The 13,873-nt window shown below is 43.1% G+C and overlaps 1 protein-coding gene across 1 annotated transcript in view; it reads right to left on the bottom strand.

Annotated features, from left to right (window-relative positions):
* The window catches only part of PPP2R5A (protein phosphatase 2 regulatory subunit B'alpha), a 109,235-nt gene extending 102,568 nt beyond the window's left edge, over positions 1–6,667 (bottom strand). Inside the window, exon 1 of the mRNA XM_050951896.1 lies at positions 6,277–6,667. Coding sequence (XP_050807853.1) covers positions 6,277–6,427 — 151 coding nt within the window. The 5' untranslated portion in view covers positions 6,428–6,667. The remainder of the gene's footprint in view (positions 1–6,276) is intronic.
* Positions 6,668–13,873: the final 7,206 nt, after the last annotated feature.

Below are 13,873 nucleotides of genomic sequence, written 5' to 3'. Positions count from 1 at the left end.
ATGGATTACGGATATCCAAAACATAAATTTAAGGTTGTCTGATCTTGATGGATTTAAGTTGTGTACAAGTTCAACTTTAATGTAAGTTCTACATATTTACATTTTTGTAACGTAGCCATTAAAGCTTAGCTGAGATGCAGCATCTGGTTTTCAATGAAGTCTAAACTACCTCCCTGGAGGGTTGAGGAGTAAATACTATTGTTACTAATTTTTAGTTCCCATATTTGGATGTTCAAGTTTTTTTTATACTGGAAAAATCTTATTGAGTCTCTAATTACAGATTCTCTTCCCCCAACTGTCATCATCCCTAGCACAGAGATCCTATTGCCTTTCCCAAGCCTTGCAGCTGATGGATTCTTTGACCCGCTTCCAATTCTTCCACTGTAACAGCCAATCCGTTTTCCACCAGAAGCTAGGCTCATTTGTAAACAAACTTAAGTAAACAAACGTTAGATTTTACTATTTTAATTATTCTTTTATTTCCATCATGCAGTGTTTGAAAATGTTTTTTCTAGATTTACAGTTTGAGAAGATTACAAAAAGCCATCAGGAAATTCTTATTCTTTATAAATACAGTACAAAGGGAGAGTGTTGTATAGGAAATATGTACATCTACTTTACTGCCTGTACTTAATCTTAAATAATTTTGCTCTCCAGAAGCAATGAGTTGCTTGCTTTGCAAAAAGGCTTGTCTCATTGCTTCTGATGTTTCACCACTTTTTTTAAAATCAGTAAAAAAAAGTTTTCTTGCTTCAATTCATAAACACAAGCCAATACACTACTTTCAAAACTGCTCGTAGCAGATTTTGATGTAAAATTACAATAATTCTTTCTAAAGAAAAGTTTAAGAATTCAATGATTGTATGTTGCTAAACTGCAGTATGTGTTTTAAATATATCAAATACATGTATTTACATAATACATGTTTAACAATACACGTGTTTAACCTTAACACTATGAGAGATCATACTTAGTTTTGAAAGTGGGTGTTATCCAACACTGTATTTTAGAATAAGTACATAATACAAATTCCTCATTTGTCTAAAGTTTCACAAAAATCCAAGTGAAAAGGAACAGGAAGACTGTTTTAATGTAAATTTTTTAAGTCTGCCACAGTTTTAACTATTTTTAAAGCCTTACCCAGGAACAGTTGGCTTCTTGAGATTAAATAATATCACAAAGTGGACTCTGCCTGCATCATGTATGTACAAGGAAAACATAAGACAATCTGACTAAAGGAGAGCATAATTCTATTTTTTTTATACTCTGCCACTAGTAAGGTCTTGCTGACCTCTTGTCTAAAATGAGGCAAAACTGGTTTATTCCAACACACAATCACAACCTGAAAGAACATCCAGAATGAAACCATTCATAAAAAAAATCAAGTTAACAGCTATTTCACATAGGATGTCTTTGTTATACCGGTAACTAGCAGATTACTTACTACCTGAGCAGATTTCTCCCACTCTTGTGACACACATCTGAATTAACAGATTTTGGTACTGCCCAGCCATAGTAATGTGTTTAACCTCAATATATATTACTCCTGAGGGCATTCTGCACCTAAAAACTATGCATACAATATTTTAAAATTCTGCAAGTTTTATTTGTTAAATAAATGCAGAGGCTCCAGCATGACAGTGGGGAGCAAATGCTACTGGTTACATGAAGGTGGAGATCACCCTGCAGCCCCCGCTCTCTCTCCCGGACACATGGACTCAGTGGTGAGGCTGTACCCAACCCTGACCCAGCACAAGCCTGGGCCTGCCCCAGAAACACCCTGGGGCCCTGCCCCTCTGCTCCAGGAGCACCAGATATAGGACAGGCAGGCTCAACCAGGCAGGATCCAAGTGGGGGGGGGATCCAGGTGTAGGGAGAGAGGACTCTGTGTGGGACAATCTGGGTGCATGCAGCCCAGTGGGGGTTCTAGGCATGGGGGGATCTGGATGCTCGTTGCTTCAGGAGGTTCCAGGTGCAGGGGCTTCCAGGTGAAAGTGGTTGGGGCTCAGCAGATAGGTCTGGGTGTGGGGAGCTTACCGGGGTGGGGATCTGAGTGCAGCTAACTGGAGGTCAGTCTGCATGTGATGGCTCAGGTTGATGCAGGGGGATGGGGCTAGTCAGAGTGGAGGTTTGAGTGCAGGGAGCTCAGTGGGGTTGGTCTGGGTGCAGAGGTGGGGCTCCGGAGGCAAGGGCTGAGGTTCAATGGGGTGGAGTTTGGGTTTGGAGGGGGGGCCTGGGTGTACAAGGTGAGGCTTGGCAGGAGTGACTGGGTATGGGAGGTCTAGATGCACGAGGGTCAGGTGAGCAGCTCCCTATACAGCGACCCTGCCCCCCACAGCTGGGGAGCAATGGGGACAGGAAGGAGGGGAGGAAGCTGAGCTTCCTGCAGTCGGGGGAAGGTTTCTGGGGGTGTCTCTGATCCAGCTCTAGCCACTCCTTGCAGGGGAAGAGGAAGTCCCATCCTCTCCTGCCTCCAACCAAACTGGGACTAGCACCTGATCCGAGTAGGAGCCACTGGCTGGGGCATCCCTAGCTCTGCGGTGACTTACCTCTGTGCCGGCTGGTCCAGCAAAGTACCTGCACTGCAAGGGAGTGCTGCCAGACTGCTCTTGCAGCTTCTCTTTGCTTCCCTGCCAGTCTCTTTTGGGGGGGGGCTGAGAAGCAAAGAAATCTGCAGGAGATATGAATTCTGCACATGCACAGTGGTGCAGAATTCCCCCAGGAGTAAATATAAAAAATGTCTACAGGTTTTCAAACAGTACTACATATATCCTTGTGGAAACGTACAAGACAATTTTTGATAAGGAGGTTCACATTCCAGTCACCCACCAACATTTCCTAGATTAGTTTCTTTTTAAATTATTTTAGCCAAACAGACATTTATAATGATAGCCTGATTGGTTTTGGTGCATGAGCATTCTAGACCAGTCTGGCAGAAACTTACAGGCTGTTTTGGAATTTTTATTATGATCGCATTTTCTGTAAAATGATGTAGTAGTTGTGACTAAACTAGGTTAACTATATATTTGGTATAAAGAAGAGTACAGTAGTCAAGTGTCACTTTATTTACCTAATACTTCCTCCTAACACAGCAGGTTTTAACTTTTCTTTAAAAACATAACCTGTCTGGGAAAACAAAAATGTACCTAATTTCAGAAGTGTGCACTTAATGCCCCTAGGCAACCAACATAATGCCATTTTTCTTTTTTAGCCCCTTCCACGGACCTCTGCTGTATGCAATGACCCAGGATGTACTACAGTCTTAGCATCACACCTACCACAGAACTCTGTTTGGAACTGGTCTTAGAGTGAGGTCAAACTATTTGGGGGGGGGGGGGGAGCGCAGAATGCATGATTGGGAACAAAAGTTCTATGAAACCATGCGTTTTTGGAGGCCCAGCGTATTTCAGGGGGGACGGGGAGAGAAGTGTGCTGTTATTAGTACAGTGTATGCTTCAGGAGAATCACATGGAGCAGGAGCCAGTGATTTGCAGTTTAGACAAATTTCCTAAGAAATGGGGGTGGGTGGGAATATGCAAGCTTTATGTTACTAGTGTGCCACCTGCCTCTCAGATTGGTTATTTGGGGCACTTAGCATAGAGCAATAGTTTGCAGTTTTGAAAAAATAGTTTAATGACAGGGTCTTTTTAAAAAGAAACTACATTTTGGTCAATTATGTTTTGAAGCAGCTGAGATTAATTTTAATCCACAGAAACACGTATAAACTGGGAGCACAAATAAATACAATTTCACACCCTTAATTTAGGTCCCTTCAAACCCAATCATAAAGCTCTTTGCAGGTGTTTGCCCGTGCAGATTCAGTTTACAGGTTTAAGGCTTTATAGACTTCTGGCCCAATTCTGGCACTTTTCAGGGATTGAGATGGTTAAGTGACCTAAACTGCAAGTACAAGTAATTGTGGACACAAAACTGCACACACAAAATTGAAAGCTTCACTAGACTGAACAGTTGGCATTAAAGCCTCAATTCAGCAGAGATTTCAAGCATGTATGTAGTTTCACAGACTTCAATGGGACTACACATGCAAGTTAAGCATGTGCTTGAGTCTTTGCAGGATGAGGGCCTAAGATTTGTGTAAAATGTCACCATATTGCTGAAAGAGCCACCCATACGTGATCTCTAATGCAAGGGCTCTGATATCAGCTATTGAGAGTTTTTAATATGGTTTACTAGAGATATAGAAATCAGAAACCATTGGAGCAAAACGTATCAAGTATTGACTATTAAAGCACAATGGAGTTTAGACTTATGAACTGTAGGAACTTAGTTCATGTTTCAAACAATTTTTCCAGGTTTTTTACTATCTTGCCTGCAAATTATACTAGTTAGCAAAAATTGCATAATATAGTGAACAGGAAAAAGTCACTGATCTGTCAAATACTCAACTGTTTGAACATATTTTTCCCTCTCCTGTTGTCTTATGAGCTGTAATGACTTTAACAGATGTGGGGAAAAAAAATCCCCCACTCTGTTTATTTGCATTTAGCAGCACTTGGATCGTTTGTTTCACTCTTTTCCCCTACAGTCAGTCACTTTCCTCTAAGTGGGTCTGTTAAACATTTCTCTCATTGTGTTTTCTTAAAATATACAACTGTGACTGCAAAAAAATTAAATAGGGAGATTCAGGGAAAATCAAGTAACTGAAACTTTTATGTTAACTGTGTTATACTGAACCTTGCAGCAAGTCTAATCCTGATAATAGTGGGATTTTTCACAAGAGCTTTTTCATAGAATATCAGGGTTAGAAGAGACCTCAGCAGGTCATCTAATCCAACCCCCTGCTCAAAGCAAGACCAATCCCCAGACAGTGGTTTTGTTTGTTTTGTTTTGTTTTTTACCCCAGTTCCCTAAATGGCCCCTTCAAGGACTGAACTCACAACCCTGGGTTTAGCAAGCCAATGCTCAAGCCACTGAGCCTCCCTCTCCCCTCTTTACTAGTCTGCTTACAAGACAAGCATGATGCTCTTTTGAAGCTATCAATAAACTGCATAACTTTTAAAATACAACTCATCTTTACCTCTAAGGTTCTTTTGAATTTTGTCAATCACTGTCTTAATCAAATCTGTATTCACCATCTAATAACATTTTTGTATGATTGTGGCTTTAAAGACCACGCATAACTTTAATTTTCTATTTAAAATATGTGCAAGACTATGGAGATTTAGGTTTGTTTTCGTAAGAAACTAGAGTCTGTCCTGCAATAGCCTCATGAAACTAATTTCCATGTAACATTTAAATGTGAGGGAAGGATAGCTCAGTGGTTTGAGCAATGGCCTGCTAAACTCATGGTTGTGAGTTTAATCCTTGAGGGGGCCACTTAGGGATCTAGGGCAAAAACTGGTCCTGCTAGTGAAGGCAGGGGGCTAGACTCAATGACCTTTCAAGGTCCCTTCCAGTTCTAGGAGATTGGTATATCTCCAATTATTACCTTAAAAGATAACATACAAATACTTTGTAATTTGGCCAATTTAACGTTGGTGAACTATGTGAGACTGTACCAGTAGAAGAGCTTTTAATGGTAATTTGTGAAGAATTAAACTGAAACAAGAGAAATGGTTCACTCAAAATCCTCTAACACTGGTGGGCAGGAGCAATTAGGCCAAAACAAGTGACACAGATCTAGAACACATTTTCTTGGATAAATTAGAATACTATAAATACAGTGTTTGCCAGTGTAAAATCTCACAGGAAGAGGAAACTCCATTCACACCACGATTTTTAAAACAGTCAGTTTCCTTCCCCCCCCCCCCCAGCACAACTTGCAGTCACGAAAGGAGGATTTGGAATTTCACTGATTTGCCGGGTCAAAGCCAAGCATTTAATCTCAATTACTCAGAAAAGGGGTTGCAAGTAATCTTGAACCACTAGCTGAGTTAATCCTTCAACGGGCAGCAAATTGTAACAGAGCTGCTGGACGTTTGTTTACATACGACGAATATGGACCCCCGGCGAGACAAGCTCTGGGTCTGGAAGTATTTGTGGGAGGGTTACACCTCCTGACAGTCACTACTTGAACAATACAGGGAGAAAAGCGCAAGGAGAACGGTCAAGGAGGACTAAAGGGGACAGCAGAAGGCGAGCTCGGGGCTTGGAGATCCAGGAGAGGAAAAGGAGGGAAGATAAGCCTGAGCTGGGGACTGGAGCGGGGAGAAGCCCAGAGACGGAGAAAGGGGGAGGCTAGAACGAGCTCGGAATTGGAAAGGTGGTTAGCAGTGCAGCACCTGTAGCCCAGGGCTGGCGAGTGTCGGGCCGTACCTTTGAGCTGGGGCAGAGGCGAGAGCTCCACCTGGCTGCTCTGACTCCGGAACTGCGAAGAGCCCTGCGAGCGCTTCTGCCTCTGAGCCTTGCGCACCGATTTCCGCGTGAAGCCATCCACCTTCTCCGAGGCAGAGATGGCCGCCGACATGGCTGGGCGGTGAAGAGGGGGGCGCCGCTCCCCAGAAGCATATATCAAAGCGGTGGGGAAAGAGAGGCGGGAAAAGGAGCCAAGATCCCCCCCAAAAAACGGAGGGGATCCCGACGGCGAGCGGCCCAATCCCGGCCGGGCTCGCTGACGAAGCCTACTTTATCCAAGCGCTGGGAGACTCCTCAGTCCGAGCCGCGTCGTTCCCAAGCTCCTGCTTCGCGTGTAACTTCCTCCTTGCGGAGCCGGCTCCCGAAACTTTCCCTAGTGGAGCCGCGGGGCGGGCACGGCCGTCACACGCTAAACTTTCCGGGGGACGGGACGGGAGCGATCCGCGCGGCTCACGCTCTCCCCGCAGCGAGCGCCACCCGAGCCGCCAGAGATAGCGCGAGAGCTGGGTTCGCCTATGTCCTCCTCGCCTCCGCCGGGCTCGCCTGTGCCAGTGCGCGCGGAGCTCGCTGTCACGGGCCGAGCTCGCCTGAGAGGCACGTTCCCCCCGCCCGCCCCTCAGCCACCGCCGGGAGCCCCCCGCGCCTCCGCTGTCATCGTGCTCCCACGTGGCCCGGTCAGCTCAGACCGCGGGTTCCCGAGTATCTCCGTGTCTCCCCAGGGCCGCGGTAGCACCGACCCCGTCGCGCCGTGAAACCCCCAGGGCCGGCGAGCTAGAGCGCCCGCTGAACTTGCCAGAGGTGGGAGGGGAAAGAGGCGGGGCATAGATTGGCGGGAGGAGGAGTGGTTGGGGTGGCAGTTGCTGCATGCGCGTGAATGATTGACGGGAGAAGAGCAACCAATTAAAAGACCGAGATGGCGGTGGGGGCGCCGATGCCGCGCGACCTCCGGCCTTAGTGATCGACAACAGGGTTGGCCAACAGAAGGTGGCAATGTGGGCGGCAGGTCTTGTGGTGAGCCGGAGCGTGATAGGATCCCAGTAATAAGGCGGGGTGTGCGGGAGCCAATCCAGAGTGGGGAACTCTTCGAAGCGAGACTTTGTGTTCATATGGTTCGGTCCCTCTTGGCGGGGCGAGTCTGTCAAACTTGTCAGGGAGGGAGGGAGCCGGAGGAGGCTGCTCTCCTCAGGGAGCGGTGAGGCGTGTCAGCAGCGCTGTGCGCCCGGGTGTCAGGCACCTGCCCCGCGCCAGCTGCAGGGATCGTGGCCAGCATATCCGAGGCCTCAGGTTGGATCTATGCCAAGCACCTCTCAGGGGTGTGCTGAGCACGTCGCTCAGTGCTGAGCGAGGCAGAGCTAATGGCTGCGGTATGTTGCGAGGTGTCACAAACGGCAGTGCACGCAGTGAAATCACACGTCACTTATAATCATCCTAGAAGGAATCCAGGGCCTCCAGCATCAACTGCAGGGGCTGCTCATACATTGAGTGACCAAGAAGAGTGTACACGGTTAGTTATGGTAGAAGGGATGGACTGACTTGTGTGTATGTTACTGTTGTCCTCGACTAGCCCCATATCCGATGTCTTCAGGTGTTTCTCAGTTCTCTCCACTACCAGTAACTGGCCTACTGGAGCTACTCCTGTAGCTCACTATTCTTGGGCTGTACTTTTTTTGTCTTTATCCCTACATACTGACTGTGACTTTCGTTGATGACTGCAGTGACTTAGGCAGTGTGAGTTATTAGTTTGTATTACAGTAGTCCTTAGAGCCCCATGATGTTAATTGCTGTACACACATACTTGACACTGCAAAGTGCTCAGCAGCACTTTAGCCTGAGTCCAGCAAAGCACATGCTTAACTTTAAGGACATGAATAGTCTGCTGGTGTCAGTGGAACTACTGACATGCTTGAATGCTTTGCTGGGCCAAAGTGCTCAGCATCTTGCAGGCTTGAGCCCACATGTAGTAAGAGACAGTGCCTGGCCTGAACGGCTTACAGTCTATAGATAAGACAGACAAAGGGTGGAGGAAAGGAAGCATTATTCTCCCTTTACAGGTGGAGAACTGAGGATAAGAGATTAAGTGACTTGCCCAATGTCACACAGGAAGTCAATGACAAGCTAGAAACTGAATCCCTGTCATGTCTTAAACACAAAATCTACACTTCTCTCAAAAAGTAGAAATCCTGTGTAATTCACTTTCTGGGAGTTGAACTTGGGCTTTCTAGGTGAAAAACAGCAATCCTAACTGCTAGACTACATGGAAAGTGTGTTTGTGTACAGTAATGTGTACACCCACATTAAAATTTGATTCCACTCCTCCCCATACACACATTGCCCCACTTTTGAGACAGACATTTGAATGTCTTAGTTCATGGTCATGTAAATACAGATGATGGACTGGCTATATATGCATACGTTTTTCTTATTTTTTACAGTTTTGGCTCTGATTCAGCAAAGAACTTAAGCATCTGCTTAACTTTAAGCATGTGCTGAAGTGCCAGTGATTTCAATGGGACTTACATACTTAATGTTTGATGTGTTTAAGTGCTTTGCTGAGTTTAATTGTTTTCATACATACACAATCCATAACAGCAAAAAAGTAAATAAGAAAGTGTTATTTACTCCTTCTCATAACTCAAGAACTAGGGGGGTCACCAAATGAAATTAATAGGCATCAGGTTTAAAACGAACAAAAGGAAGTATTTTTTTACACAGTGCACAGTCAGTCTGTGGAGCTCTTTGCCAGAGGATGTTGTGAAGGCCAAGACTATAACAGGGTTCAAAAAAAGAACCAGATAAATTCATGGAGGATAGGTCCATCATTGGCTATTAGCTAGGATGGGCAGGGATGGTGTCCCTAGCCTCTGTTTTCCAGAAGCTGGGAATGGGCAAGAGGGGATGGATCACTTGATGATTACCTGTTCTATTCATTTACTCTGGGGCACATGGCACTGGCTGCTGTCGGAACAGGATACTGGGTTAGATGGACCTTTGGTCTGACCCAGTATGGTCACTCGTATGTTCTTATCAAAAAGCTTACCAATTGGAATTCTGTCTGCCTCTCAGCAGGTTCCTGACATGAGTTAATGCTTGTTAGAAATAAACTCTGATCAGAAAACTTAGTGATTGTGGCAGCCAATATAAAGCAAAAAATGGCCAGGACAAATAAAATAGATATATAGGCCATAACAAAGAGAAACAAACTAGAAGAATGGATATGCTTAGTAAATCCCATGGTGGGATGCCAGATGTTCAGTATACACAGGTTTCAAACACTTTCATAATTTAGATCATGTCTTAATGTAGATTTTTTTTGTGGACCACCTCCTATTCCATAGTCTGCTTAAGGATATTTTTGAAACTTTTCTACAGAATCATAAAAACAAGAAGCAGTATTGCCAGTCCCCAGCATTAAAAAATCGTGAGTCCAGGCCAAAAAAATCATGACGTTTTAAAAAATAAATTTGGATTCCTTTGATTTGCCCTCTAGTTTCTGAGCCTTTAGCATGCACTTGCTTCATGTTTTCAAGTTTTCCTCCACAATAGTGAGCTAGAAACTTTTTTTTTTTAAAGACAGTTGAGATTCTCAACAATATGAGTCAAGAAGCTGGGTCCTAAACTAAAAATATTGTGACACTCAGGATAAAATCATGAGAGTTGGCAACACTTAACAATAGCAATCAAAGTTCTGAGGGATGTCTTTTTGCCTGTTTGGTAAGGCTAGGCCAAGTGGATAGAACACTGGACTGAGATTCATGAGACCTGAGTTCTGTTTGTGGCTTGGCCCTAGGCTACTGGGTGATTTTGGGCAAGTCACTTCACTCTCTGTTACTCAGTTTACCCATCTGTAAAATAGGGATTATGATACCTCTTTTGTAAAGTGCTTTGAGATCAATGGATGAAAAGCGCTTATTAAGAGGCAAGTGATATTAATTACAATCTGTCTGTTTGGTTTCTCCTTCATACCATCCATAACACATTATTTGCAGCAAGTTAAGTAAACATTATTCTTGAAGTTATGGGAGAATGTACATTCATGTTAGGGCTGGTCTACACAAGGAAATACGCCTGTATAAGTATAGCAGTATAACTATGCTGGTATAGTAACCCAGGGGCCTAGTCTACACTGCGGGGGGAGGCGTCGATGTAAGAGACGCACCTTCAGCCACGAGAATAGCGTAGCTGAAGTAGGTATATCTTATTTCGACTTGCCTCCCATCCTCATGGGTGGGATCGACAGCTGCTGCTCTCCTGTCAAGTCCGCTTCCGCATCTTGACCTGGTGGAGTTCCGGAGTCGATGGGAGCACGTTTGGGGATTGATTTATCGCAGCAAGACAAGATGCGATAAATTGATGCCTGATAGATCGATCATTACCCGCCGATCCGGCGGGTAGTGTGGACATACTCTGGTAAATTTCCCTGTGTAGAGGCGGCCTTAGTCATGGTGGTAAAAGCAGCAGTGCTTGTTTCGGCCACACTGAAATGTAACAGCAAAGACTGCCTCCTATGTGGCACTTAATCTGCAGAAGAACCCCAGCATTTCCATCTTGCTGTATGGGGATGGAGTACCTAAAGTGACATGATCCACTCTCTTTCCAACAGACCTGACACCCCAGTCACTAAGCACAGAGCATTCAGCAAGCTCTCTTAATCCTTCCCAGTGAACACATGAGCCACAGTTTGTGTTTCAGTCTGTAAATTATTATTTTTTGTTTTGCAGGCTTTACTGAACACAATTCATGTGACTTTGCTATTTATGGAGGAGTAAATATTGCCTGGGGTCTGTTTAAAAAGGCCAATGACCTGGATTTTTTTCCATTTGAATTATCTCCACAAGTCAGACATATTTAACCACTGGTTTTTTTCCCGTGTTGCTGCAGACTGCAGTCATTTTTAACATCTTGGAACAATATTAACTAAAAAAATCAACATCCAAGCGGAAAAAAGCCTCATATTGTAAATGGCTAATTAGATAGTGTGCCACCTTTTCAATTCTGGACGCAATTAAATCTAATCCCGAATCACCAATGAACGTATCTATGTAGTATGAATTTTACCTCCAAATATAATTCACTCACAGCTTTCACAATGTCCCTGTAATTTAGGTTCATAATTCTGGTTTTGTTATTTATTATTTATTATTATTTTTACAAACCCTAATATTTATAAAAACGTTTTAATGAATTAAAAAGTAATTACATTTAAACAGATGCTTCGAGGGGACAGAGACTTAAACATTCTCCTTGCTCTGCTTGCAGTCTGAACAACAGTATTGCGTTAATGCATAAGAACTTGAGCGTGAAACTGCCTGGAAAATATATCCGTCTAGTTTCACTGTCCAGAATGAGTGATGGCAAAATAAACAGGGAGCATAAGTGGAGGGAATATTTAGCACATCTTTATGTATTCTTAAAAGATGTGCCCATCACATCTGTGGAATAAATAACATTCTTAAAACTATAAAATTAGTTGATCAAACTCAAACTAAATATAATAGATTCAAACCTGAAAGTTATGCTGTAAATATACTCTATCACCATGTCTGCAAAAGACTGAGAGAAGGTGATGTTTGTGTCCTGAAGGACGACAGATCTGTGCTCTGTCAGACCAACAAGGAAATTAATTCCAGAGTCAAGGGCCTTCTTTCACTGAAAACAACATAACCCTAAGTGTTCATATCTAAAGCCTGTCTATGCACAAGTTATAGTGATAGAGCGTATATGGAGCTAAGTAAACCAGTGTAACCACACCAATTGAAAGATCTCACTGCTGCATGTACATTATTTTAAGCTACTTCACCTTGGAAGCCTTGTATCCCCACGGCACAGCATTGTGTTAAAAGATTGCATAGATATCTGTTCATAAATTACGAGCTGCAGAGTTGATTGAAACAAAGGGATATATTCTGCTTTTTGCTTGAGTTGGTTAATTTTTTTTTAATGGAATTTCAGCACAAATCAGAAACAAAAATCTTTGCAACATTTATCCTTCCATTTTCTACAGCAGCTCTACTTTTGATCTATAAGCAACTTCTATTGATATCAATAGCAATATATGGCCCAAAGGTTATACATTATGGCCCAATCTTAGCTTTAAGCATGCATGTAAGATTTTGCAAAATTGGGGCCTACATTTATATGCTTTAAAGCCTTAAATGTGCAAGCTAATCTGTGTATGAGACTCCATGCAGGCATAATACTCCACCCATAAGAATCAACTTGAAAGGTTTTAGGGCAGTGGTCCCCAACCTTTTTGTGGCCAGTAGCACATTCATGTTTTCAGAAGAGTGTGGTGGATGCCAACAATTTTTCAAGGTTTATTTTGTATTTGTACATTAAATAATATGAAAAACATCATATTTAATATACATAATATATGAATCCATAATATAAAAAGGGTAATTTTACATGTAAAAGGTATTAATTGAATTATTCGGCAATTACTCTTTCACCTTACCATGTGAATTTGCTCTTTTTTATGTACCTGTGAGAAAAATTAAGGCGTTTTTACAAAATAAATATCAAACTGTTTTCATCTTATTTATTTTTAAAAAGTTAAACATTGTTGAACTGCTGGTCCAAATACATTTTATTTATTATTCTTACTTTAACATAGAATGAAGCCTGCAGCCCTGGAGTTCTCTGTCCCCGGCAGGCACAGGGCCGCGGCTTCTCTCACCTGCTGGGCAGTAGGTAGGTGCACATAAATGCCCCGGTGGGCACCATGGCGCCTGCGGGCACTGCATTTTAGGGGGTCTGCCTAAAGATCTTAGAGTCAAATGCAGGATCAGAATGTAGGGTAGTACATAAGTAGTCTAGCTTCTATGCCAATATATATCCTCTCTTTGGCAGTCAAGTGACAGGATATAATTAAACAAATTAAGAATATACTTTCAATAGATTCTTCATTGTTGCTGTGCTGCTGGTAAATCAGAAGAAGATTTTATTAGAACTGTATAGGACTTATTGTCTAATAATCCATTTTTGGTGGTAGAGGGCTTATCTTTAACCAATGTTTCTTTTTTCTTAATTACTAAATTCACACATTATATTCATGAGGAACAGACAACACTGACTTGCGTTAGACTTAGTGCAGACACTGGAGAATGAGCAAGTTTCCCCCCACACAGCTCTGCCACTATTCCTTAGTTTTCCAAGACAAAACCAGAGAACAGTGGCAGAACTATGCCTGGAGAAGCTTTCTTTTCCATTCATCAGTATCTCCTTAGCAGAGGCAGCCAGTTAGAGTTGTTGGGAGAGATATTCTGCACCACTAATGAAAGTAATGAAATGCATGTTTTTACTGTATCAGACAAAATAAATTTATTTTCCCCATAAATCAACGAGATTTGCACATGTCCCTCCTAGTTAGAATTTCTCCATACTTTTCACCCCTTTTGAGGCTTATTAGCTCATCAGTGGGCTATTCCACACTTATGGTGATAGTTTGCCCTGAGTCAGAATTGTTACTGCAATATCTTCAACTGTCAGCAGCCATCAGTGCCACCTGCAGCCTCCATTAATGTTATTTAAAGAAGTGTTGTTTTATGTCATTTGTGGA

This window comes from Gopherus flavomarginatus, chromosome 4 (assembly GCF_025201925.1).
Source record: "Gopherus flavomarginatus isolate rGopFla2 chromosome 4, rGopFla2.mat.asm, whole genome shotgun sequence".
Classification (NCBI taxonomy): domain Eukaryota; kingdom Metazoa; phylum Chordata; order Testudines; family Testudinidae; genus Gopherus; species Gopherus flavomarginatus.
Note: the sequence above shows the minus strand (reverse complement) of the source record. Positions and strands in the feature narration are given on the sequence as shown.